A 25787-nucleotide genomic window follows, 5' to 3' on the forward strand; every position below is an offset into this window, starting at 1 on the left:
TATACTAGGCAAAAAATATATATATTGACTACAACACGGATAAAATGTAAGGACGATGTAAGACAATGAATTTTCTTGACAGGTATGGGACTGAGCTGGCAGAGTCGGTTAAGTGCCCAAAGGGTGTACAAATACGCGACAGGGCAGAGCACAGCCCCTGCCCCGCCCCCACACCCGCCCGCCCCAGCACCCCAGACCCGCCCCAGCACCCCAGACCCGCCCCTCCCCTACATCCCTGCTCCGCCCGGCACCCTGCCCCTCCCTCGCCCCGCCCCTCCCCGCCTGAATCCCGGGCCGAATCTCGCATCTCGGCCCCGCCCTGCACCCCAGTCCCGCCCCTCCCGCACCCCCACACCCCTGCACCCCAGCGTCTCAGCCCCGCCCTGCATCCCGACCCCGCCCTACGTCTCGTCCCCGCCCTGCATCCCGGCCAAGCCCGCAGCGCAGGGAGCGGTCTGCAGAGGCCGGGGTGCGCCGGCCACGAATCCCCAGGCACCGGTGGCTGCCGCGGCCCGAGCAGCTCGGCGGGTAAACATGGCCGCACTGACGACGGTTGTGGTAGCGGCTGCGGCCACCGCGGTAGCCGGGGCTGTGGCAGGGGCGGGCGTGGCCACTGGGACCGGCGTGGGAGCAACGCCAGCGCCTCAACAGGTAAATCCGGGAGAACAGAGAGCTGCTGTGGCGGCAGGCGTGGGGTCGAGGGGCTGCAGGCCCTGTCTGAACAGGTGCCTGCTGCAGCGCCAGCGGGAGGCGGGAGGCGCGGCGTTCGCCTCCCCTGCTCGGGGCCTGGCACGCGCCGGGCGTTGCTCTTTGTTGGCTTGTGCGTTTAACAGCTTTTGCAGAGCCGCCTCCATGTGGTTTCGGAGTCGAGGAAGACCTGGGTGGGAACCCGGCTCTGCCGCTTCCTAGCCGCGTGATAAGAACATATGCTCTCGGAGACTCACTTTCTTCTCTAAAAATTGGGAATAGTAACATGCACCTCCCGAGCTTTGGATTAACGTTATGTCTGGGGAGCCCCTGGCACAGTGCTTGGTTGGAGGGGGACTTTGTGTTCAGTAATTGGTGGCAGCTGTGTTACTGTACCGGCGCTGGGAACACAAGGAGAAAGACAATATGGGATGATCGGAGGCAGAGGTGTTTCCAGTGATCGGCTTAGGACCCTTTCTAGGTGGTGAGGACCAGGTATCTTTGTTCAGATGTTATCAGCTCAACGAGACTTTCCATGATCTCCCTCAACTGAATCCCCTTACGCGGCACACCCAGTCCCTGTTTCTGGTTTTGTTTTTCCCCATAGCACTTAGTACCATATATTACATTACATATTTTATTTCTATTGTTTATATTTGTTCTCACACCCCTCACCCTCCCTCGCACCCCCATGAGAATGTAAGCTCCATGAGGGCAGAAAGTATTGGAAATTTTATTCCCAGCACCAAGAACTATGCCTGTTGTGTAGTGCCTGGAACATAGTATGCACTTACTAAATAATTTGTGGATCAATATAAACCTGAAGGAAGGCTGTCAGGAGCTGAGGACGGGTTCCATCTTTTTCCTCCTTTAAGGAAATACAGTGTCTTTACTTGTAGACCTTCAGGAAATTCCACCTACGGAAAATTTTCTCACACATCCTCTATAATTCTCTTTATTATTCTAACTCTGGCCCAAGTATCTCAGGAAAAAAATAAAATATATAAAAATACATAAAGTATTTTTAAGTATTATGCTTAAAAAAATGTGTGACCCCATGTTGCTGGGTTTCTCCATCATTTGTTCTCTAAATTCTTGTAGCAATGTCTTATCTTCTGATCTGCATTTCTTGCAAGTTGCCTGATGTTGTTATTGGTGCACACTTTTGTGGTGTTTGCCTCCTCAGGGGTTGGATCAGATCACCTGTGGAGCTCTTTCAGCCATTTTATCAATCACCTAAAGGATATCTAGCAATGTTTGGAGACATATTTAGCTGTCAGAGTGGGGAGCAGGGGGGTGTTGAGGGGCTGCTAGCATCTAATGGATAGATGTCAGAGAACAGCCACCTACAACAAAAAATCATCTGGTCCAAAAGTCAGTAGGGCTGAGATTGAGAACCATGGTGTATACTTTCTTACCACTTTAGTAGGGAAAGCAGAGCCTCATTGTTGAGAATCTACCTCAGCATAATTAGGTAGAATTCTTCACGTGTGTTTGGGCTTTTTTTTAAAACAACAACAACAATAAAAAAAAAAAAAAAAAAAAACAGAATTACTGCATGCTATATTGTGATAATGTTTAGGAGTTTACATGTTATCCATCTTTATACTTCCCCCAGCATACCACACACACATACCTATACACACAAATTCTACAGCCTGACACTGAACTTGAATATTTGTCATATGATTAAATGAACAAATATTCCTACTGACTTTAACACTGAAACCAGCTAGTATTTTCTTGAGAAGAGATAATTTTCCTGATGGCAATCTCATGATACTAGAGATGTCTACCAAAATATCTAAAGTTCCTGTCAGCTAGGGCTTCTGTAACAAAATACTACAGACTTGGTGGCTAAAACAACAAAAGTTTATTTTCTCACAGTTCTAGAAGCTAGAAGTTCAAGATCAAGTTGCCCTTAGGGTTTCTGGTGAGGCCTCTCTTCCTGGCCTGTAGGCAGCCACCTTCTCACTGTGGCCTGACATAGTCTTTTCTCTCTTACAAGAGGAGAGAAAGAGATCTCTGGCATCTCTTCTTATAGGGTCACCAGTTCTATCAAATTAGGTCCCTACCTTAATGACCTCGTTTAACCTAAAGGCCCCATCTCCCGATAGAGTTATTTGGGGATCAGACCTTCTACATAGGAATTTTGAGGGAACACAATTCAGTCCATCACAGTTTCTTTAAATTACTTTGGAGTAATTATCTCTGAAGTTTTGAAACTATTTTATATTGTATTTTATTTTACAATATCCTCAGGGCGTGGAATCTCATAAATTCCTCACTTACTATGAAAAGTGTGTTACTTTTCTATCTATGCTTTTTAGTATTTGTATATTATTTATTCATAACCCTCTTAGCTATTCCCTTTCAAATCTGAAGACCACAAATTTCTATCCACCTCTCCAATGTTATTTCCCTCTTGTTTCCAGTTGTTCCCTTGATTATTGTAGTTGCTGAATTATGACTTTTTTGAAGTATCTCTAACAGCATCACATTAGTGTGATGCTGGTTTTATACCAGCTTAAGACCCTGTCTTCTGTTTTGTTTCTAAGGACCTTCCCTCTGATGACCTGAATTTTATGTTCCTTGGCTGCCTGAAATAACCCTTCAATAATAACTGTTTTCACCTGTGACTGTGTAATCTTACATAGTAAAAGGGACTTTGCAGATGTGATTAAGATAAATTAAATATCTTAATTATCTGAGTGGACCTGGTGTAATCACAAAGGTCCTTATTAGAGAGACGTGGGAAGATCAGAGTCAGAAGTAGGCGATGTGATGATGGAAGGAAGAGGATGGAGTGATGTGAGGAAGGGGCCATTAGCCAAGGAATGAAGGTGGCTCTAGATGCTGGAAAAAAAAGGTAAGAGGGTGGATTCTTCCCTGAAGCTTCCAGAAGGAATGTAGCCCTATTAACACCTTTGTTTTAATTAACATTATTTTAAATTGACAAATCATAATTATATACTTTATGGGGTTCAATATGATGTTTTGATATGTGTATACAATTTAGAATGATTAAACCAGGCTAATAATTAACATATATATCACCTCACTTATTTTTTCTGGTGAAACATTTGAAATTTATTCTGTTGTTTTGAGACACACAATAATATTATTATTGACTATGGTTAACCTACTGTACAGTAGATCTCAAAATATTCCTCCTGTCTATCTGAAACTTTGCACCATTTGACCAACTCCCTATTTCTTTCCTTGCCCTTCCCACCAGCCTCTGGCAACTGTTGTTCTACTCTGTATTAGATTCCATGTGCAGTCTAAGTAAGATTATACAGGATTTGCATCTCTGTGTCTGGCTTGTTTCACTTACCATAATGTCCTCCAGGTTCACACTTTGATTTTAGACTAGACCTCCAGAACTATAAGGGAATAAATTTCTGTTGTTTAAGCCACTGCATTTGTGGTAAACTAACTTGTGGTGAGTTCATTACAGCAGCAATAGGAGACACCAGGAAAGACCTAAGAAAGCTCTCAGTCCTCATCCTTGTTTGGCTTTGAAGCACTGTGCTGGCAGAAAGTAAAGACTAAGGTAGGGTTGTAAACTGCCTGCCTGCATGTAGGAGGTATGCTTCAGCATGCATACAGACCCCCTTTCCCAAAGGTAGCAAATGCTAGGACACACAGTGGTTCAATGCATCTAAGGAAATCTTTGACCAATTATTGGCTGACAACTGAACTAACCAACCAGAGATTTCACTGCCATACCTGACAAAGACTACAGACTTTACAGAATTCATTTAGGAGTGACCAAACAAACAGCAACAAAACAAACCCTGGTAAGGGGAGAAAATCTCATTTTTAGAGTTGTCACATTATATTATTTTATATGTCCAGTCTTTAACAAAATTATGAAACATGGCAAGAAGGTATGGTTCACACATGGGGAAAACAGTAAAAAGGAACTGTTTCTGAGTAATACTGGCTATTGGACATATTAGACAAAGACTTCAAAACAGTTATTTAAATATGTTCAAAGAACTAAAGGAAACTATGTCTAAAGAACTAAGAGAAAATGTGGGAATGAGGTCTCATCAAATAGAAATCTTTAAAGAAATCAAACACTTAAAAAAGAATCAAGTAGAAATTCTGGAGTTAAAAAATGCAGGAACTTCAAATGAAAACGTCGCTAGAGAGACTCAACACCAGAGTTGAGCTGGCAGAAGAAAGCATCAGCAAACTTGAAGATAGGTCAATTCAGATTATCCAGACTGAAGAACAGAGAGAAGAAAAGAATGAAGAAAAATGAACAGAGTCTGAGATCTGTGAGATACCATTAAGCATACTACCATGTGCATAATGAGAGTCCCAGAAAGAAAGAGAGAAAAAAGGAGGAAAATAGATATTTGAGGAAATAAAACAGAAGACTTCACAAGTTTGATGAAAAACATTAACCTACATATGGATGGAGCTCAATGAACTCTAAATAGAATAAACTCATAGAAATTCATGTCTAGACACATCATAATAAACATACCAATAAATATAGACAAAAAGTCTTGAAAGCACCAAGAAAGAAGCAATTCATTACATATAAGGAATTCCTCAATAAGATTAACAGCTGATTTCACATCAGAAACCATGGACACCAAAAGGCAGAGGGATGACATAAAATAGAAAAAGACTGCCAGCCAGTTGTTCTTTGTACAGCAAAATTATTCTATAAGAATGAAGGAGAATTTAAGACATACTGAGGCAAACAAAAGCCAACATAATTTATCATTAGCATAATTGCCCTACATTAAAAGGAGTCCTTCAAGCTAAAATAAAAGGACACTAGACAGTAACTTAAATCCACATGAAGAATAATGTGAATAGAGTACTGCAAATATATAGGTAAATATGAAAGTCAGCATAAATGTATTTTTGTTTGTAACAAATGTTTTTCAGAAAATAAAGGAGGAAGGAATATTTTAATGAACATTTCTCATTCTGTAAGGCCATTATTACCCTGATACCAAAATCAAACAAAAACATCACACACACACACAAAAATACAGAGTAGTATCTGTTATAAATACAGATGTAAAAATAACAAAATACTAGCAAACATATCTAAAAACATGAAAAGGATTATGCACCATGATCAATTGCAATTTATTCCACACATGCAATGTTGGTTTAATATATGAAAATCAACTAATATATTACAACATATTAATAGAATAAAGGGCAAAACCACATCATCCCAATAGAAGCAGAAAAGCAATTGACAAAATCCAACACCCTTTCATGAAGATAGATCAACTCAGATTTTCCAGTCAACAAACTGTCAATAGAAGAGAACTTTCTCAACCTGATAGCAGCATCATTAAGTAACATATTGTGTAATGATAAAATATGGAAAGCTGTCTCCATATGATCAGGAACAAGAAAAAATTATCCACTCTTACCACTTTACTCACTGAAAGTTCTAACTAGGGCAATTAGGCAAGAAGAGGAAATAAAAAGCATTCATATTGGAAAGGAAGATGTAACATGATACTTACTCACAGATGACCTAATATGTATTAAAAATTCTAAGGAATCCACACACACACACACAAAAACTTACTAGAAAACTAATAAGTATAGCAAGGTTGCAGAATACAAGATCAATATACAAAAGTCAGTTGTATTTCTATACACTAGCAATGGACAATTCAAAAATGAAATTAAGAAAAAAATACCATTTATAATAGTATCACAAAGATTAAAATACATAGGGATGAATTTAACAAAAGAAGCATAAAACTTATGCTCTAAAACCTATAAAAATTATTCAAAAAAATTAAAGGAGACGTATATAAATGAATACTTACTGTTTATGATTTTGAAGACTTCATTTTATTAAGATGGCAATACTCCCAAATTGATTTACAGATTCAGTGCAATCTCTATAAAGATCTTAGCTGCCTTTTAAAAATTATTTTGAAGAAATGTACATGCTGATCTTAAAATTAATATGGAAAATGCAAGGCACCCAAAATAGCCAAAACAGTCTTGAAAAAGAAAAACAAAGTTGAAGGACTTAAACTTGTTAATTTCAGAATTTACCTTCAAAGCCACAGTAATCAAACTGTGGTACTGGCATAGGGATAGACAATAGACATATAGATCAGTGAAAGACAAGACATAAACCCACAGATTTATGGGCAGTTGATTTTCAAAGGGGTGCCAAGACAATTCAGTAAGAAAAGAACAGTCGGCCGGGTGCGGTGGCCCAGGCCTGTAATCCCAGCACTTTGGGAGGCCGAGACGGGCAGATCACGAGGTCAGGAGATCGAGACCATCCTGCCTAACGCAGTGAAACCCCGTCTCTACTAAAAAATACAAAAAAACTATCTGGGCGAGGTGGCGGGCGCTTGTAGTCCCAGCTACTCAGGAGGCTGAGGCAGGAGAATGGCGTAAACCCGGGAGGCAGAGCTTGCAGTGAGCTGAGATCTGGCCACTGCACTCCAGCCTGGGTGACAGAGCGAGCCTCCGTCTCAAAAAAAAAAAAAAAAAAAGAAAAGAACAGTCTTTTCAACAAATGTTTGGACAATTGAATAACCACTTACAGAAGCTGAACTACCTCACACCATATTTTAACGTATCTAATCTGATCAAAGACCAAATGTAGGTCTAAAAACTCTTAGAATAAAACACAGGCATGAGTCTTCATGACCTTTGGTCAATCAGTAGTTTCCCCTGTATGACACCTAAAGCACAAGCAGCCAAAGACCAAATAGATACGTTGGATTCCATCAAAATTCAAAACCTTTTGTGCTTCAGGCCAGGTGCAGTGGTTCATGCCTGTAATCCCAGCACTTTGGGAGGCCCAGGCGGGCAGATGACTTGAGGCCAGTTCGAGACCAGCCCGGCCAACATTGCAAAACCCTACCCCTACTAAAAATACAAAAATTAGCCATGCGTGATGGTATGTGCTTGTGGTCCTAGCTACTCAGGAGGCTGAGGCAGGAGGATCACTTGAACCGGGGAGGTGGAGGTAGAGGTTGCAGTGAGCCGGGATTACGCCGCTGCAAAAGAACATTATTAAGAAAGTTAAGAGATAAGTCATAGAATGTGAGAAAATGCTTGCAAATTATATGTTGATAAGGTTCTTACATCTAAAATATATGTTGAACAAAGTTACAACAAATTTAGTTCAATTTAGATCGAATAGGCTTTTATTTGCAATTCATGAATTGGGGCAGCATCCCATTCTATAAAATAGGTAAGAATTTCCACAGGGCATGACAGAATAGTGGGTTCTCTAAAGTAGGAAAAAAAAACCCAGAAACAATAGAAAAAAGTGGGGATCTCAGCCACTGAGGTGGCAGAAGGATTGGCAACAGCCAGGTAGCCCGGCTCCATAGAGGCTGGCACACCAGGGCTTGTACGCACTGAGCACCGGACAGGCGCCTTTCCTGCTGACAAGAAGCCCAACTGGAAGGTCAGCCCAGCAGAAGGGGAAGTGAAGGAAGAGCCCAAGAGGAGATTCGTGCAATTGTCATCTAAACCTGCTCCTACAAAAGCAGAAATGAAGCCAAAAAAGGCAGTCATGAAAGGATAAATCTTCAGACACAAAATGAAAACCAAAGGCAAAAGGGGAGCAAAAGGAAAACTGACCAAAGTGGCTAACCAAGAAACTAAAGAAGACTTACTGCAGAAAACAAAGAAACTAAAACCAAGGAGAGTCCTGCCTTCGATGAAGGCTGAGGGAAAGAAGCCAAGTCTGTCTGGCAATAAAATGAGTTTGGTTAAAAAAAAAAAAAAAAAGCCAAGTCCTGTTAATATCATCTACTGTGTTTTAGTAGTCCCTGTCTCCCTCCTTATACAATCCAGAGGAATATTTTTATCAACTATCTTGTAAATGCAAGTTTTTTAGTCACTCAGGGAACATTTTTAAGAAGGAGGGAATCCCACCTCATCCTATTTTTTAAGTGTAAATGCTTTAAGAGGTGAAATCATTCACTGGTTGTTTATTTTTTGGTACAACCAGATAATAGTGTGGAATATTGAATTACGGCAGGCTTTGACTGTCTTGAGTGTCAGCTTAACATTCTGTAGATGGGGGTTAGTTCTTATATCCTCTAATACTAAGCATACTAAATGACAATATGGAGTCACGGTCCTGCATTTAATGTCTTGAACATTTTAAATTACTTCCATTCCCGTGTTATTTTTTAGTAGAATTGTTTCCTTATAAAAACCACTCTTTGATCATGGCTTTCCCCGTCAGAATTGTGTGCACTCTGTGACACCTTTGGTTATGGTAGTCCTATATTTTCCTGATAACATTGTTAGTGTGTTGTGAAAGATTGAAAATTAGAGTATGTAGTGTATATAGTATTAAATTGTAAGTTGCTGGGATGTATTTAACAGCTTAACAACACGTGAAGATACTGGTACTTGATCGCCTCTTAAGGAAAATTTCCCTACATGTTTAAGCTGGAAAGTCATTGGAATAACTTCTCAAAGTACATGGTGGCTGGGTGCGGTGGCTAACGCCTGTAATCCCAGTACTTTGGGAGGCCGAGGCAGGCAGATCACCTGAGTTCAGGAGTTTGAGACCAGCCTGGCCAACATGGCAAAACCCTGTCTCTACTAAAATACAAAAATTAGCCAGACATGGTTGTGGGTGCCTGTAATCCCAGCTACTCAGGAGGCTGAGGCAGGAGAATCGCTTCAACTTGGGAGGCGGAGGTTGCAGTGAGCCAAGATGGCACCAATGCATTCCAGCCTGGATGACAAGAGCAAAACTCCATCTGCGGGGGGTGGGGTGGGAAAAACATGGCATTTTAGATTTTTGGTACTTATGTTAAAAATTGTTTGCAAATTGAAATGTGTGTGTACTGATTTTCAACACAACAATAAAATCTCAATTATGAAAGAATATTTCGAAGAAAAAAGAAAAAAGCAGATTGGAGTTGAGCACAGTAGCATGTGCCTATAGTCTCAACTACTCAGGAGGCTGAGACAGGAGGATCATTTGAGCCCAGGAGTCCAACCTGGGCAACATAAGAAGACCCCAACCACTTTAATTTAAAAAAAAAGAAAAGAAAAGAAAGAAAGAAAGAAAAAAGAAAGAGAATTGGTTAACATCAGTTTACTTCAGGTAACTTATGAAGGTAAAAGCAGAGAGGCTTTTCTTATTACTCAGACTCAGGTTGACTGGACCCTTTCTGATTGGTTGCTGTGCATCTCTTGTTTTCAGGAAAAATTGCTCAATTGGGGAAATCTACCTATTTCCTCAAAGTTTCATTTTGATCATGTGGGACTTAGCATGAGTGACTGTTTTTATTTTGTCTGGTCTGTTGGGGCCTACTGCAGGAGCTCTGTTCAAAACAATAGCCTCCCGTAAAAGTTGAGTAACATATGTAAATAACTGTTAAAATTCAACAATAAATGGACAAATAACCAAATTGTTTAAAAGGGAAAGGATTTAAGTAGACATTCCTTAAAATAAGAGGCCAATAAGCACATGAAAAAAATGCTCAACATCGTTAGTCATTATGGACTAGTCAGAACCACTGTGAGAAATCACTTCATACCCATTAAGATGACTGTAATAAATAAGACAGATAATAACAGTTATTGGTGAGTTTGTGGAGAAATTGAAACCCCCATACATTACTGGTGGGAATGTAAAATGGTGCAGCCACTGTGGAAAACAGTCCGGCAATTCTTTAAAAAGTTTAAAACTTTTGGGCTTCAAAGGCATTATCAAGAAAGTGAAAAGACAACTCAGAAAACGGGGGGGAAATATTTACAAATCATATCTAATAAGGGACTTTTACATCCAGTTTATAAAGAATGCTTCCAACTCAACAATAAAAGGGCAATCCTTTTGTTGTTGTTGTTGTTATTGTTGAGACAGCGTGTTGCCCTGTCCCAGGTTGGAGTGCAGTTTTGTGGTCATGGCTTGCTGCAGCCTTGATCGCCTGGACTCAAGTGATCCTCCCACCTCAGCCTCCTGAGGTGGCCTCCTGGTAGCCTCATACCACCATGCCTGGCCTAATTTTTTTTTTTTTTAATTTTTATACAGACAAGATCTTGCTATGTTGCCCAGTCTGGTCTCAAACTCCTGAGCTCAAGCTGTTCTCCCACCTTGGCCTCCCAAAGTGCTGAAACTAGAGGCATGAGCCAGCAGGCCCCGCTATGCCACCCAATTTTTTAAAATGGGAAAGTAAAAAAAAAAAAAAAAATAGTTACTTTATGATCCAGAAATTCTGCTGCTAGGTATATAATGAAGAGAATTGAAAACATATATTCACATTAAAACATGTACACAAATGTTCAGATTAATTTGGCCAAATAATGGAAACAGCCCAATTGTCCATCAGCTAGCGACTGATGAGTAGATAAACAAAATGTAGTAGACCCATATAATGGAGTATTATGCAGCCGTAAGAAGGAATGGAGTATTGATTCATGGTACAACATGGATGAATCTTGAAAACATCACGTGAAGTGAAAGAAGTCAGACAAGGCTACACATTGTACAAGCCCATTTATATAAATTCTCCAGAATATGCAAATCCATAGTCAGAAAGTAGATTAATGGTTGCCAGGAGCTGGAAGGAAGGGGAATGGGAGTGACTTCTAATAGGTATGAGGTTTCTTTTTGGTATGATGAAAATATTCTGAAACTGGATAGTCATGATGGTTGCACAACTTTGTGAATGCACTAAAAACTAATGAATTGTACATTTCAAACAGACATATTTTATGGTATGTGAATTACATTTTGACTTAAAATATATTTCCTAGATTTAGATTTACTACTTTATTCTTTTTTGTTCCTGGAAATGTAAAGCCTTGTTTCCTTTTCCCCTCATCCCCCACAACCCATTTTTGTTGCTCAGCAATCCTTCTTGGTGATACCTCCAAAATATATTGAGTCTTCTTTTATTTTCGATCAGCCCAGTAGTCCTGGACACTGTCATTCCTTGTCTCTATAGCTGTACTAGGCACCTCATTGATCCTCCTGCTTCCAATCTTGCCTCACTGCACCCCCACACCTCCCATTAATTTATTCTCCAAAAAAAAAATAGCCAGAAAATTGTTCTTAAAGAATTAAATGTATCATGGCATTTCCCTGCTCAAAACTCTTCAATAAAATCCAGACCCCCTAGGTGACCTAAAATGCCTGTATGATCTGGCACGTACCTGCCTCTCTACTTTCATCTCCTACCAAGATCGCACCATTACTAATCTCATGTCACAATTGGCCTTTCTCTGCTTGAACTCAACGAAGTCTTTCATGCTCTAGGGCTTTTGCACATGTAGATCCCTTTGCTTAGAACACACTTTCCTACTGCTCCTGTCATGGCTGCCTTCATTCTTCCTTAAAGTCATCCCCTCAAATAGACCTGTGACCATTGTAACTGAAAAAGCAAACCCTTGCTCCGCTTTCTCCATCTGAGCCCTAATATTTATTTTCTTAATAGCACTTATTGCAGCTGGTGGAGTTTTCATTTTATTGCTTGTTTACTCTTCTCTCTTTAAATCTGTTTTTCCTCACTAGACCTTCAGACAGGGGCCATATTATTATAGATCATGATTGTTACCCTAGTGTCTAATGCAGCCCATGTCACTTCGTAGTGTTCAATACATACTTATTAAATGACCAACTGAATGAATTAGATTATTTTGCAAATAATCCTGGGATATTTAACCTTTCTTACTCAGTGTAGCATTTTAAGATAGACATTCCTTCATTTGATAGATATTCCTTCTTCCACAAATGTACTTCTAAGAGTTAAATAAGATTGGCCACAAAATTATCCTTCAAGAAACTCAACTATTGACATTTTATCTCTCTGAAAAAATTCCACATTTATGTTTTACTATTTTCATTACTGTTAAGTTTTTCTTGTTCTCAATGCAGAGTGATGGCTGTTTTAGTACTTCAGGTGGAATTCGTCCTTTTCATCTTCAAAACTGGAAGCAGAAAGTTAATCAGACTAAGAAAGCAGAATTCATACGCACAGCAGAAAAATTTAAGAATCAGTAAGTATAAGAATATTATCTTCAAATAACATTACTAGCCATTTCATAATGGACAATAAAAAATTAATTCTACTCTACCCTACCTAGTCTCACATTAAGTTATAAAATTGTAATCACTAGCCTGTCAAATATAACAAGAGAAAGATGAGAGGTATGAAATGGACAAATAATAGGCTATTTAATATAAAGTTAATTGTAAGTAGAGTAATTTCAGTTTTATTTTTACAATTTTGAATCTGTGTATTTCAAGGGAAACAAAATAGCTGTTTCTTTAGATTTTGTATAACAAATAACAGACAATCTATTTTCACTAAACGCCTGGTAAATGTTTTTGAGGAAGTGAATAGTTTTTGTGTTTTTTTATTATGTATGTATGAAAGTGTTTTATAAATGACAAACATAATATATTTAAATTGTTCTTCTTCCTATTTTACAAATGAGGATGTTGAGGATCATAGAGGATAAACATCTTTCCATAGGTTACATGCTTAATAAATGGTATCTGAGGGACTCCTAGGCTGGCTCCAGCCATTCTGAAAGCCGTCATTCTTACTAACCAGTGCTGTTCACCAGCAAGGCTGTTTGAATACGTGGGTGTGATCTCACTAAGGAAGACAGTGAATCATTTTAATGAAAAGTCAGTACTCTTACTTTTTTTTTTTTTTTTTTTTTTTTTTGAGTGGCTTTTTAATTGATCTCACTTCCTTGGTTTCTGCCCCTTTCAGATCCATTCTGCCCATTATGACCAAGCTATTTGAGAAACTTCCATTTATTTAAAATTTTCAATATATATGAACTTCTTCTTTAAACAACCAGTGATATTTATTGAATGTTCAATGTTGTCAGCAGTACCAGCATATGATAAATATGAGGAATGTTAAAAAAAAATTGGAACTCAAGGCACCTCACTCTACCCTACAGTTGAGAGCTTTATCAAAACATTGCTTTGAACCTACATAGTATCAATTTGCCAAAGAACATGAGAAAAGGAGCCTATTGTAAGGAATGGTCTCTGGATCAGAATTGGTGGCAGTTCTCTATTTAGAAATTCTACCAATGAAAAAGTGTACTGTTAGAATTTTGAAAAGCTATACCATATTGTTGCTTTTGGAGATTGAATTCTCCTTGCGTTTATACAATACTTTTGTCTTTTTCCCCAACTTTATTGAGGTGTAACTGACAAATAAAAATTGTATATATGTTGGCCGGGCGCGGTGGCTCAAGCCTGTAATCCCAGCACTTTGGGAGGCCGAGACGGGCGGATCACGAGGTCAGGAGATCGAGACCATCCTGGCTAACACGGTGAAACCCCGTCTCCACTAAAAAAAAAATACAAAAAACTAGCCGGGCGAGGTGGCGGGCGCCTGTAGTCCCAGCTACTCGGGAGGCTGAGGCAGGAGAATGGCGGGAACCAGGGAGGCGGAGCTTGCAGTGAGCTGAGATCCGGCCACAGCACTCCAGCCTGGGCGACAGAGCGAGACTCCGTCTCAAAAAAAAAAAAAAAAAAAAAAAAAAAAAAAATTGTATATATTTAATGTCTACAGTGTGATGTCTGGATGTACATATACATTGCAGAATGATTACTACAATCAAGCTAATTAACATATCCATCACTTCACACAGTTACCTTGTGTGTGTGTGAAGGGTTGAGAATATTTAATATCAGTGTTCTTAGAAAAGTGAGCTGAGATTTTCATTATGTTAAGTGAAATAAGCCATACACAGAAAGAGAGACAATGCATGATCTCATTTATATGTGGAATCTTAAAAAAGTCAAACTCAGAAATAGAGAATAGAATGGTGATTACCAAAAGTCTGGGGGTGATGAGGTGGGAGTGGGGATAATGGGGCGATGTTGGTGAAAGGGTACAAGTTATAAAATAGAAAAGACCTGGAGACCTAATGTACAGCATGGTGACTGTAGTTAATAATAATGTATTGTATACTTGAAGTTGTTAATACCTATATCTTTAGTATTCAGAATTTGAAAAAAATACAATTATTTAAAATTTCCAAGATGCATTACTCTAGATAGAAGTAGATTCTAGGTTAGAGGTTCCGTTTTATGTTTCTTTCTAGATAATGTCCACCAAATGGTTAATATCCATAGATACAGCAACCAGTGTGTTTTACAGTTCTGAGAAGGCTTCTTCATCTGTTTTAAGGCATTGGAAAAACTCACTAAAGGAATATTAGAAAAACTCATTTTAAGAGTGTTTCTATCTAACAATTCACATAAACACAAAGGAAAAACCACTATCTATAATATCATTTGGTTTTATTTTTAGAATAGGTAATATATTTACATGGTTCAAAAATCAAAATATATCAAAGGGTACCCAGTGGAAAGTCTCAGTTTTACTCTTGATCCAAGCCACCCAGTTCCTTTCCATTCAGTTAACCCACTAGTTTTGGTTTCTTATATATCCTTCCACAGATATTTTATGTGTTTATAAAGAAATATAAATATATATTCAGATTTTTCCTTTTTTGTATAAATGGTAGCATACTGTCCACATTGCTCTGCATCTTGTTTTTTTTTTTTTTTTTTTTTTTTCTTAAGTGTATATCTTAGATAACAAGGAATTGTAGAATTTGCTAGGCACAATAATGGCATTATAGTTAGGTAAGTCAAATATCTGTACTCTCTCGAGGCACACACAAAAGTTTGTTGGGGCGAAATTGCGTAATGTAATGGATTTACTTGAAAATACTTAAGCTAAGCTAAGCAAAGCAAAGGTAGATGTAATGGATTTACTTGAAAATACTTAAACTAAGCAAAGCAAAGATAGATGGATAGATGAAATGAGAGGTAAAACTACTGAATCAGGGTGAGATAAAAGGCATATCATATGATGGGGGTCAATTTACCATTCTGTCCTTTTGAATATGTCTAACATTTTCCTACAAAAACTTTGTTATAAAAAGAGGTTATCTTGGAGATCTTTTTCTGTCAGTACATAGAACAGAATACCACTGTATCATATTCCAGTGTATAAATGTAATATGATTTATTAACCTGCCCATATTTATGGATGTTTAGGTTATATTCAATCTTTTTTAAATAACAAACAGTGCTGCAATTAATTACTATCCCCACATAGGTCAACATTATTTGTTTTTGAGTATATCTTCAGGATAAATTCCTGAAAGGAAATACTGGGTCAGAGATAAATGAATTTGCAATGTGATAAATATTGCTAAATTGCCCTCCGTAGACAACAGTTCCATCAACAATGTGTGAGAAGACATGTTTTCTCACAGTTTTGTCAACAAAATATATTAAATTTGTGATTTTTTTGCTGATATGATAGGTGTGCAGTGTCACTGTGATAATTTTAATTTGCGTTTCTTCTATTGAGGAGGTTGAGCATGTTTTCATTTTTGTCAACTTGTCTCCATTAATTAACATATTTTAAATATCCTTATAGGTTAATATTTCTAATCCCGGAAAATGGAAAGTAAGTTGAGTTTGTCATGAACTAAAAACTGTTGAGTGATATAAAGTTGTAGCATATCCCATGTCCATGGCAGACGTTTCTTTTTATCATAGTAATTTTCCCCATCTGCAACCAGAGCCTAGGTGAACTTCCCAGCCCTCAGCACAGGACTCCATATCTGTCCTCAGTCCATTAGAGTTGCCATGTGGGACTGAAATCTATTTGATATCTTTATCTACCCATTACTTCTTCTCACAAACAATAGAAGTTACCTAAACACACATGCTAAGACATGATCCCCTCAGCCTTTGGAGCAGTGCGGTGGGCTCTGGGGCAGTCTCATCTGTCTACCCCCATGTGTCTTATGAATATTAAATTTTTCTCTATGGGCGGTCAGACGCTGTGGCTCATGCCTGTAATCCCAGCACTTTGGGAGGCCAAGGCGGGAAAATTACTTGAGGTCAGGAGTTTGAGACTAGCCTGGCCAACATGGTGAAACTCTGTCTCCACGAAAAATACAAAAATTAGCCAGGCATGGTGGTGGGTGCCTTTAGTCCCAGCTACTCAGGAGGCTGAGGCAGTGGAATTGCTTGAACCAGGGAGGCGGAGGTTACAGTGAGCTGAGATCTCACCACTGCACTCCAGCCTGGGTAACAGAGTGAGACTCCATCTCAAAAAAAAAATTATCTATGTGTGGCAAAGTGGAAAAGATTGGGAAACTGGTATAGTTGCCTCTCAGGTTGTGTGAATTAAGTCAATGGCCAGAGATGCTCCACCACTTATTAAATCCAAGATTAGTGGAGAAATATTCACATTAATTTCCACCTTCTGGGAGAAAGAAACACGTTAAGAAAATTAATTTTTTCTGGGCATGATGGCTCACGCACTTTGGGAGGCTGAGGTGGGCAGATCACTTGAGCTCAGGAGTTCAAGACCAGTTGGGGCAACATGGCAAAACCCTGTATCTACCAAAAAAAAAAAAAAATTAGCAGGGCATGGTGATGCGCCCCTGTAGTCCCTGCTACTCAGGAGACTGAGGTTGGAGGATTGCTTGAGCCAGGGAGGTCAAGGCTGCCGTGAGCTAAGATGGTACCGTGGCACTCCAGCCTGGGTGACAGAGCCAGACCTTGTCTCAAAAAAAAAATAAAAATAAAAATGTAATTTGAAAATTAATTTCTTTGCCCAATCAAAAAAGTTTCTCAGTAGTGCTTTATTTTGTTTTTGTTTTCTCTTAGGGTGCAAACTAACAACGAGAACTTACTGGTAGATAGACTAAATCCAAGGGGCAGAGACGTGCTGAAAGAAGCTCTGAAGTAAATGTAGACAGTAGTCATTAAATACACGAAATTTCGTGTCTTTGTAGATGGTTAGTCTCTTGAAGTTTTAGTTGTATTAATAATATTAATAACTTGCATTTCCATAGTATACTTGTACTGTACAGAGATGTCCCACATATATTATCTCATTTGATGTGAATAATAGACCTATTAGATAGTGGAGAGCTGTTATTATTCACATTTTAGTGATGAGGAGGTTCATACTGGGAGAGGTTAACCATCTCGGCTAAGGTTACAAAATTAATAGCATCTACTATTGAAAGCAGTCATCAGCAGTAATGGCCATTTTCAGGCTCCAGTGAGATTGAGTTTGAATCAATAATCAAAAGCTTATGCATTTTCAAAGCAAATGTATATCCACATTTTCTTAAATTGTCATTTTATGATTGAAATAGCAGTTCAAATTGTAGCTGTTTTTGATTGAAATTAACTCTTCCAGCAATTATTTTGACTAATGTTTTGACTCCTTAGCCATATTAACCAAAGTAATTATTTTTATTCTATACATGAATTAATCCAAATGTAAAATACTGATTATCAAGTGTCTTCATATTTTAAGCTATTAAAAATGTATTTAAATTATATTTATACTATTTGTTTTTTTTCCTAAAGAGTAATTAACATGGAAAAAGATAAACACAGTCATTTCTACAACCAAAAAAGTGACTTCAGAATTGAGCATAGTATGCTAGAAGAATTGGAAAATAAATTAATTAACAGCAGGAAAACAGAAAGTAAGTTGAGTTTCTGATGAACTAAAAACTGTTGAGCGATATAAAGTTGTAGTTTTACCCTGTGCTTTTTCTTTGTGCTTTGACCGTGTTGTGTTCTCTATAGAGTCAGTTCTGTATTAACTGTGTTATATTCTCTATATTTTATTTGGTAAAATTTGTCTTTTAGGGACGTGTGTTTATTCTTTCAGGTCACTGTTTAGTCATACTAACTGGATTGTTTTCTGTTGTATATTTCTTCAAATTTAACAAGAAAAAGAGGATTTGGGGGATTTTTTTGGTTGACAAACCAGCAAATGCTATTATAATTTTTTAAAAGCAGAGTGATTTCTGGGCTGTCTGATGTTAGCTCATTACCCTGGCATTGTTGACTGAGCCCTGGATTCAGTAAGCATCAACAGATTCAAAGCTATAATTAGTAGTTGTATGAAGTGATCAAGTCAAATAATTGCATAAACCTGAGTTTCCTTGTCTACATTCTAAAACTTGTACCTCAGGAGAGCCGTACTGTGCATCTGATGAGATAATATATAAAAACGCACCTTATAGATAGATTGTACATGACTATGTTCTTTTGTTTGTTATGCATATTAATCATTGTCAATAGTGTACTAAATGTTACCTTTAAAGAATTCTGAGAATGCTTGTTTCATTGTAGTGTTAGATTCTGTATGTTGTAAAATCTTTATAATAAAAAAGCTGCTTAGCATTTCTTAAAGGAAAAATAATGGTTATCAAATAAGTAAGCTTTATAAAATATTAAGCCTTACTGTGAAGAGATGAGACTGCTCATGATACTCCCTTATCATCAATTAAAATAAATTCCTAGTGATTTTTTCTTTCAGAATATAAGGTTACACCATTTTTTAAAAGAAAATATTACACTACTTTAAAAAGTTATCCTTTGCCAAGCAGTGGCAGGAGTAATTTTCCTTCTTTTATTGGAATGACAGCAGGACCTAATATAAACACCAGATTTCTAGTTATCTCTTCTCTTTGATACATTGAAAAACCTAGACACCCCTGATTCAATATGTCTTTATTTCCCTCAGTTATTTTGTAGACAACCGGGAGGCTGATTTTTCTATGTCTCAGTAATGCCAATAAGTAAAATTTTGTGCAAATTTTAGTTCACTTGATTTTCCCTTTATTATGGCAACTTGATTTGTACCAATCTATTTCCCTTTGTTCTACAGTTTTGCTCTTATTTAGTAACACTTTATGTTTTTCCTGTCTAGGAGAGTAAAGAATGCTTGTCTTAGTATAAAGGTAGAGAACTTTTCCCTTCATATAGTACAGCTAAGCAGTAGAAATACCTATTCCTTACCTCAAATATCATGCCGCAATTTTAGCCTGCATTTATGTCATACTGTACTTCAATGATTTGTCTATATAGCCAAATGAATAAATAAAATAAAAAGATTATCAGCCCTGTAGTGATATTTTGGTAGCTGATCAAACTAAAGCTAAAATAAAACAATAAAAAACACTTTCCTAAGTACTAGAGAAGTTTCTTGACCTAAAGTTCAACAGTAAGACCCTACAAAGTAAATTACAAAAAGTTTCTGCCTTTATGGAATTCTTGAATTTTAATGAAAAACACGGAACAAGCCAAAGTTATCATATACATATTAAGAGGTTTATTTTGGATATTCACACTGACTGCAAACCTATACGTAAACTTTTTCCTAAAAAATAATTACTTGTAAGGACTTTTATACAGAGCCTTTGATGCTTCTTGCTCATTTGTGGAAAAGTTGCAAAAACAAAAAAGAGGAGGGTGCATAAAGTACCCTAAGATGATAAAATAATAATATTACTATTATAGGAATGTGAATGTTTTGACATTAGCCTAGTAATTTAGTAAATATTAAAGTAAGATTAATCCTTCAGAAAAGAAAATATGAAAGAAGAATCCTTTATGCTGATAAAGATGATTTGAAAACATCGTTGAGACTCTCACTTACGTTTTAGGCTTTATTGTGGGCCTAATATTTTACTCCAGGCTGGTCCTTTGGTTGAGCTTGGCAACCTGTGGCACAGTATACCACTGAATGATACCCGAGGCACCTTCTCAGGGCCGTGACAGTGATATCAATGAGTATCACCTGCCCCTTTCCTAGAGGATTTGGTTGGATGAAATTAATTCTCAATGGGAAATTTCTCAGTATTCACAGAATTAGCTAGATAGTTTTAATATTCCCACAATACAGTTAACACAAAATTCTATTTCCATAAATTATAACAAATTAAAAAGAAATGAAACACTATTAAAGAACAAAACAATGTTGAAACTGCTAATATTTACATCTAAAACAATGTCCAATAACTCAATCTACACAGAGGGGGAGAAAAAGACATTTCCTTAGCACAGGTTATAGTAAGACTTAACCCATTATGCTTTTCAATATTGGAAGATATCGAAAAATGCTTTATTTAGAGCAAAGGTACTTAAAGTATTAATGTTTTGACATAAATAATTATCTTTTGTTCTTTATTTAATTGCTCTAGGCTTTTACTAACAGTGATCAGTCTTACATGTAGAATCCTGAATTATAACCACATTTGTCACAGAATTATTTTCAAGGGCATACTTCTTCCTTATAGGAGCAAAAATCCAGCAACAATTGGCCAAAATACATAACAATGTAAAGAAACTGCAGCATCAGTTAAAAGATGTGAAGCCTACACCTGATTGTAAGTAAATTTAAATATTATAATCTTTCTTACGTGTTAGTATTTTCTATTTGGCATTAATGGAGCTCTACTTTATTGGGTAGGACTTAATAAATTTATTAATGGAGCTAAACTCTATCAGTTAGGCTTTAGTAGGTTTGCAGTGGAGAACTATAATTGGGCATTTCTGTGTATATCCATTAAAGTATTATCAATCCTTACAAATTATAAGGTAGGCAGAAGACATACTAGTGTCATTTACAGGATTGGGAAATCTGTGTTATAGAAAGGTTTAAAAACAGCTAATTAAGGGGAGAAAAGATTGATTTCCTTAATCCTATCCAGTGTTTTCCCTTCATTTGCTTTTTGAAATAATTATCTTTGAGAGGCATTTCTAATGCATAAGGAAAGGTTAAACAGATTTACAACAAATGCTAGTGTTTAGAACAAAATCCCACAAATTATATTCCTACCTCCTTGCTTACTGTAACATTCATTCCTGAGAATCAAAGCAATAAATTAAAGGGCTCAGGGTGTATGGACTTAGGAATCAGGTGTTGTGTCAAACCCTTGATCTTTCATTTGTTAGCTATGTAATTTTAGGCAAGTTACTTGATATCTCTGAGATTTCATTTCCTCAGCTCTAAAATGGAGATAATTATGATATGAGTGTATAGGGAAAAAATCTGTAATCAGAAAAAATTGCAATCATAAAAATTCACTTTTGAGCACAGCTTTCTTATGCCTTAGGCTAAGAAATGTTTTAAAATTAGGGGAACACTCTACTTTTTCTTCCTAATATTTAACTTTTAGCCATATGGGAAAATGACACAAAATAATTCTCCATGTTTCTTTTACAGTTGTTGAGAAGCTCAGAGAAATGATGGAAGAAATTGAAAATGCAATTAACACTTTTAAAGAAGAGCAGAGGTTGATGTACGTTTTAAACTCGTTTTAATATAAAATTATTGACTTTTATTTTTTAATAACTGGCCCCACTAGGTTTTTGTATACAATGCATTCTGTTATTATGTATTCGAGTCTTACACAAAAGCAATATAATATCTTTCTTGTTTTTGGGTTTAGGTGGCTTTTCATATTTAAAGTGAAATTTTGTTCATATTTAGTTACTATAAAATTCCAAATAAGAATTTGAAAGATTGTTTTTATCTCTGAGGAGACCCTTTTAAGGCTTAGATTTATAAATGGTAATAATGTTAAGTGGAGAAGATGATATAAAGAGTCAGGTATCTTAAATTTGATGGAAAATGAAGGGTTAATATGGATTGTCTTCTTATTCAAACTTTATTTTTAAAATTTTAGATATGAAGAGCTAATTAAAGAAGAGAAGACAACTAATAATGAGTTGAGTGCCATATCAAGAAAAATTGACACATGGGCTTTGGGTAATTCAGAAACAGAGAAAGCTTTCAGAGCAATCTCAAGCAAAGTTCCTGTAGACAAAGTAACACCAAGTACTCTTCCAGAAGAGGTACTAGATTTTGAAAAATTCCTTCAGCAAACAGGAGGGCGACAAGGTGGCTGGGATGATTATGATCACCAGAACTTTGTAAAGGTGAGAAACAAACATAAAGGGAAGCCAACATTTATGGAAGAAGTTCTAGAACACCTTCCTGGAAAAACACAAGATGAAGTTCAACAGCATGAGAAATGGTATCAAAAGTTTCTGGCTCTAGAAGAAAGAAAAAAAGAGGTAATAATTACAATAGCTATTATTCATTCTGTGTTTCCATGTCCTAGGCACTGTACTAAACACTTAACATTCATTAACTTTACAGCAATCCCATGAAGTGTGTTTATAGTTCCCCTCCCCCCACAATCTAATAGAAGATGAAACTGAGTCATTGAAGTTAAGTAATTTTGGCCAGGCACAGTGACTTACACCTGTAATCCCAGCACTTTGGGAGGTTAAGGCGGATGGATCGCTTGAGCTCAGGAGATCGAGAGCAGCCTGGGCAACATGGCAAAGCCCCGTCTCTACAAAAAATACAAAAAAATTAGCTTGGCATGGTGGGACCTGTGGTCCCAGCTACTTGGGAAGTGGAGGTGGGAGGATTGCTTGAGCCTAGGAGGTTGAGGCTACAGTGAGCTGTGATTGCACCATCGCACTCTAGCCTGAGCGAGACCTAGTCTCAAGAAAAAATAAACATGAAAAAAGAAAGTTATTTTACCCATTTAATAGAACGACATTTGCACTTCCTCATAGCCAAACATGTGTCCCTCACAAATAACAAAATGGGACAAAAAGCCTCTGATTATGGGTCCAATCCTCTGTATCCACTTCTCAGAAATGTGAGCAATCCAGATCCACTGAGACTTTTGAAAAAAGTCATCTTACCAGCAAAGGCCACATTGTTTTTATGGAAACATCAAGAGGCAGTAGAAAAAAATGCTTTGACTATTAAACATTTCTTTGAGATTTTTAAACTTCAACCATATTGCTGATTTTAAAGACTCAAAATGTTAGCTACCCCAGAAAATAAAACAACACCTGATTGTGGCAGATACCTAAAAATGTCCATTTTTACAAAAATATTACTCTGGCTTTGCATTAGATCAATATTTCTTAACCTTGATACTATTGACATTTGGAGCTAGATAATTCTTTGTTGTGGGGGCCTGTTCTGTGCATTATAGGATGGCATCCCTGGTTTCCAGTGAGTAGATGCTTATAATATCTCCTTAACTGTGATTACCAAAAATGTCTCTAGCCAGATATCCACTGGAGGGGAGAAATAGCCCCTAGTTGAGAACCACAGTAAATCAGAGTCAATTTTTTTTTTTTTTTTTTTTTTTTTTTTTTTGTGGAGTTCAGTGGTGATGAAGTTTGACTTACCTGGTTTAATAAAAAAGTTGTGTTTATTCCATAGATGGCATACGTAAGGAGTATTAAAGAAATAATTGAGTCCATGTTTAGTCTAAAGTTTTAGAGGGAGTAGCTGCATTTTTGTTGTTCTTATCATTCCCTTCCCTCCCTCCAGCAATAAATTGAATGTAGGGAAATTGACTTTTCAGGTTTTAAGAAAAATGTTTGAAACATAAGTCATTTGGGCTTTTTTCCCCAGGATACTGAAAACATGGGATTCTCAAAGTGGTCCCTAGTCCAGCAAAATCAGCATCACCTGGGACCTTATTAGAACTTAGCAGGCTCCAACTCCAGACCTAATTAGAACTGTGAGGGTAGGGCCCAGAAATCTATGCTTTACCATGTCCTCTAGTTTATTCTGCTAATGAAAACCACCTCTTTAGGAAACAGAAACAGACACACTGCTTCTTGTGATAAAAGTAAACCCCTCAGATTCTAGCTTATTCTCCTTGCTCCCATCTGCTCTATTTCCTGGTATTTGATGACTGATATGTCATCAGTTTGATAGGATATGAGCAGGATGTAGGGGTGAGATAGAAGGGTTTGTGAAAGTGGAGGTGCCATTTACTGAAGTAGGGCATGTTGGAGGAAGAAAGGGAAGTTTGGAGGAAAATATCAGGAGTTCAGTTTTAAATCTAGGGAGTTTTAAGATGTTGAGTAGGAAATTTACCATTTTTATCTCCCACTTCCTTTAATATATCATGTGTTGTTAATAAGTGAAGATATTATACTGACATTTTCAGACATGCGCTGAACTTTCTGGCCTGAATGCCCTTGCTTATCTTGTTCTCACTTTCTGGAACCTCCATTCTTTCTTTCCCCCTCCAATCCCAGCTTATCAAAATTGGCGCAGATCAAATGTTGCCTCCTCCTTGCCCACCCAAACATAAGTAGCTTCCCTCAGGATTTCACTAACACTTACACCTTTTATATGATGTGTTGTGGTATGCCAATGTTGAATTTCATCTAGAACAGTGCTGCTCAGACTTGGTCCATGGACTAAATATGGGTTTGCAAACTGTTACTGGTTTACAGTGGGATAAAATAGTTGTACCAGAATTAACTATGCAGTGAACACTATTTAGTTCAGTTGGCTTTTTTTTTCCATAGAAAATTTTCACATTGGAAGAAGCAGTGCATTGATTTGCCTTTTGACACAAATTCCTGATATTTTTGCAGACTGCTATTTTGAGTAGCACTGTACTAGATGGCCTTTGGTGTAGTTTTAATATTGTTTCATTGTTCCTATCACATTGCCTTGTATATAGTATATATACATACCATAAGGATTTATTGAGTAGAATGAATGATACACCATAAGGAAAGATGAGGAAATAGTTTCTTGACTTGGAATATGCCCTAAATGGCATGGAGAAGCCTGCTAGAATTTGAAATAATTTTTACATACCCATATGTAAAGACAGCTCTGTAGCTATTGTGCTGATTTATTTATTTATTTATACATACCTAGGAAGCACCATGTGCCAGATGCTAACTCATTTAATCTTCGTAACAACACTGTTTAAGAAATACTACCTACCACTTTATAGATGAGCAAAATGAGGACAGAGAAGTTTAGTGGCTCATCCAACGCTACACCTAGTAAATGGCAAAGCCAGGATTTGGTCCCAAATAGTCTGGCTTCAGCACTCGTGTTCTTAACCACCTTACTCTTAATTCTTCTGATATTTGACCAGATAAAGATCACTTAGAAAGTATTCTAAGCCTAGAAAGAGAATTTGGAAGCAGAAATGAGATGATTAGAGGAAAGGGATGTTGCCCGTGAAAATAAAAGAAGCAGGTAGGCCCAGCGCGGTGGCTCACACCTGTAATCCCAGCACTTTGGGAGGCCAAGGTGGGTGAATCATCTGAGGTCAGGAGTTCAAGACCAGCCTGGGCAACATGATGAAACACCATCTGTACTAAAAATACAACAAAATCAGCTGGACATGGTGGCTGGGGCCTATAATCCTGGCTTCTTGGGAGGCTGAGACGGGAGAATCTCTTGAACCTGGGAGGCAGAGGTTGC

At 37.5% G+C, this 25787-nt stretch overlaps 1 protein-coding gene across 1 annotated transcript in view; it reads left to right on the top strand.

The window, feature by feature from the left end:
- Positions 1-276: 276 nt before the first annotated feature.
- Positions 277-25787, top strand: part of CCDC112 (coiled-coil domain containing 112) — a 30116-nt gene continuing 4605 nt past the window's right edge. The window contains exons 1-6 of the mRNA XM_008014178.3: positions 277-651; positions 12566-12687; positions 18077-18198; positions 20803-20892; positions 21732-21807; positions 22195-22585. Coding sequence (XP_008012369.3) covers positions 535-651; positions 12566-12687; positions 18077-18198; positions 20803-20892; positions 21732-21807; positions 22195-22585 — 918 coding nt within the window. The 5' untranslated portion in view covers positions 277-534. The remainder of the gene's footprint in view (positions 652-12565; positions 12688-18076; positions 18199-20802; positions 20893-21731; positions 21808-22194; positions 22586-25787) is intronic.

This window comes from Chlorocebus sabaeus, chromosome 23 (genome assembly GCF_047675955.1).
Source record: "Chlorocebus sabaeus isolate Y175 chromosome 23, mChlSab1.0.hap1, whole genome shotgun sequence".
Lineage (NCBI taxonomy): Eukaryota > Metazoa > Chordata > Mammalia > Primates > Cercopithecidae > Chlorocebus > Chlorocebus sabaeus.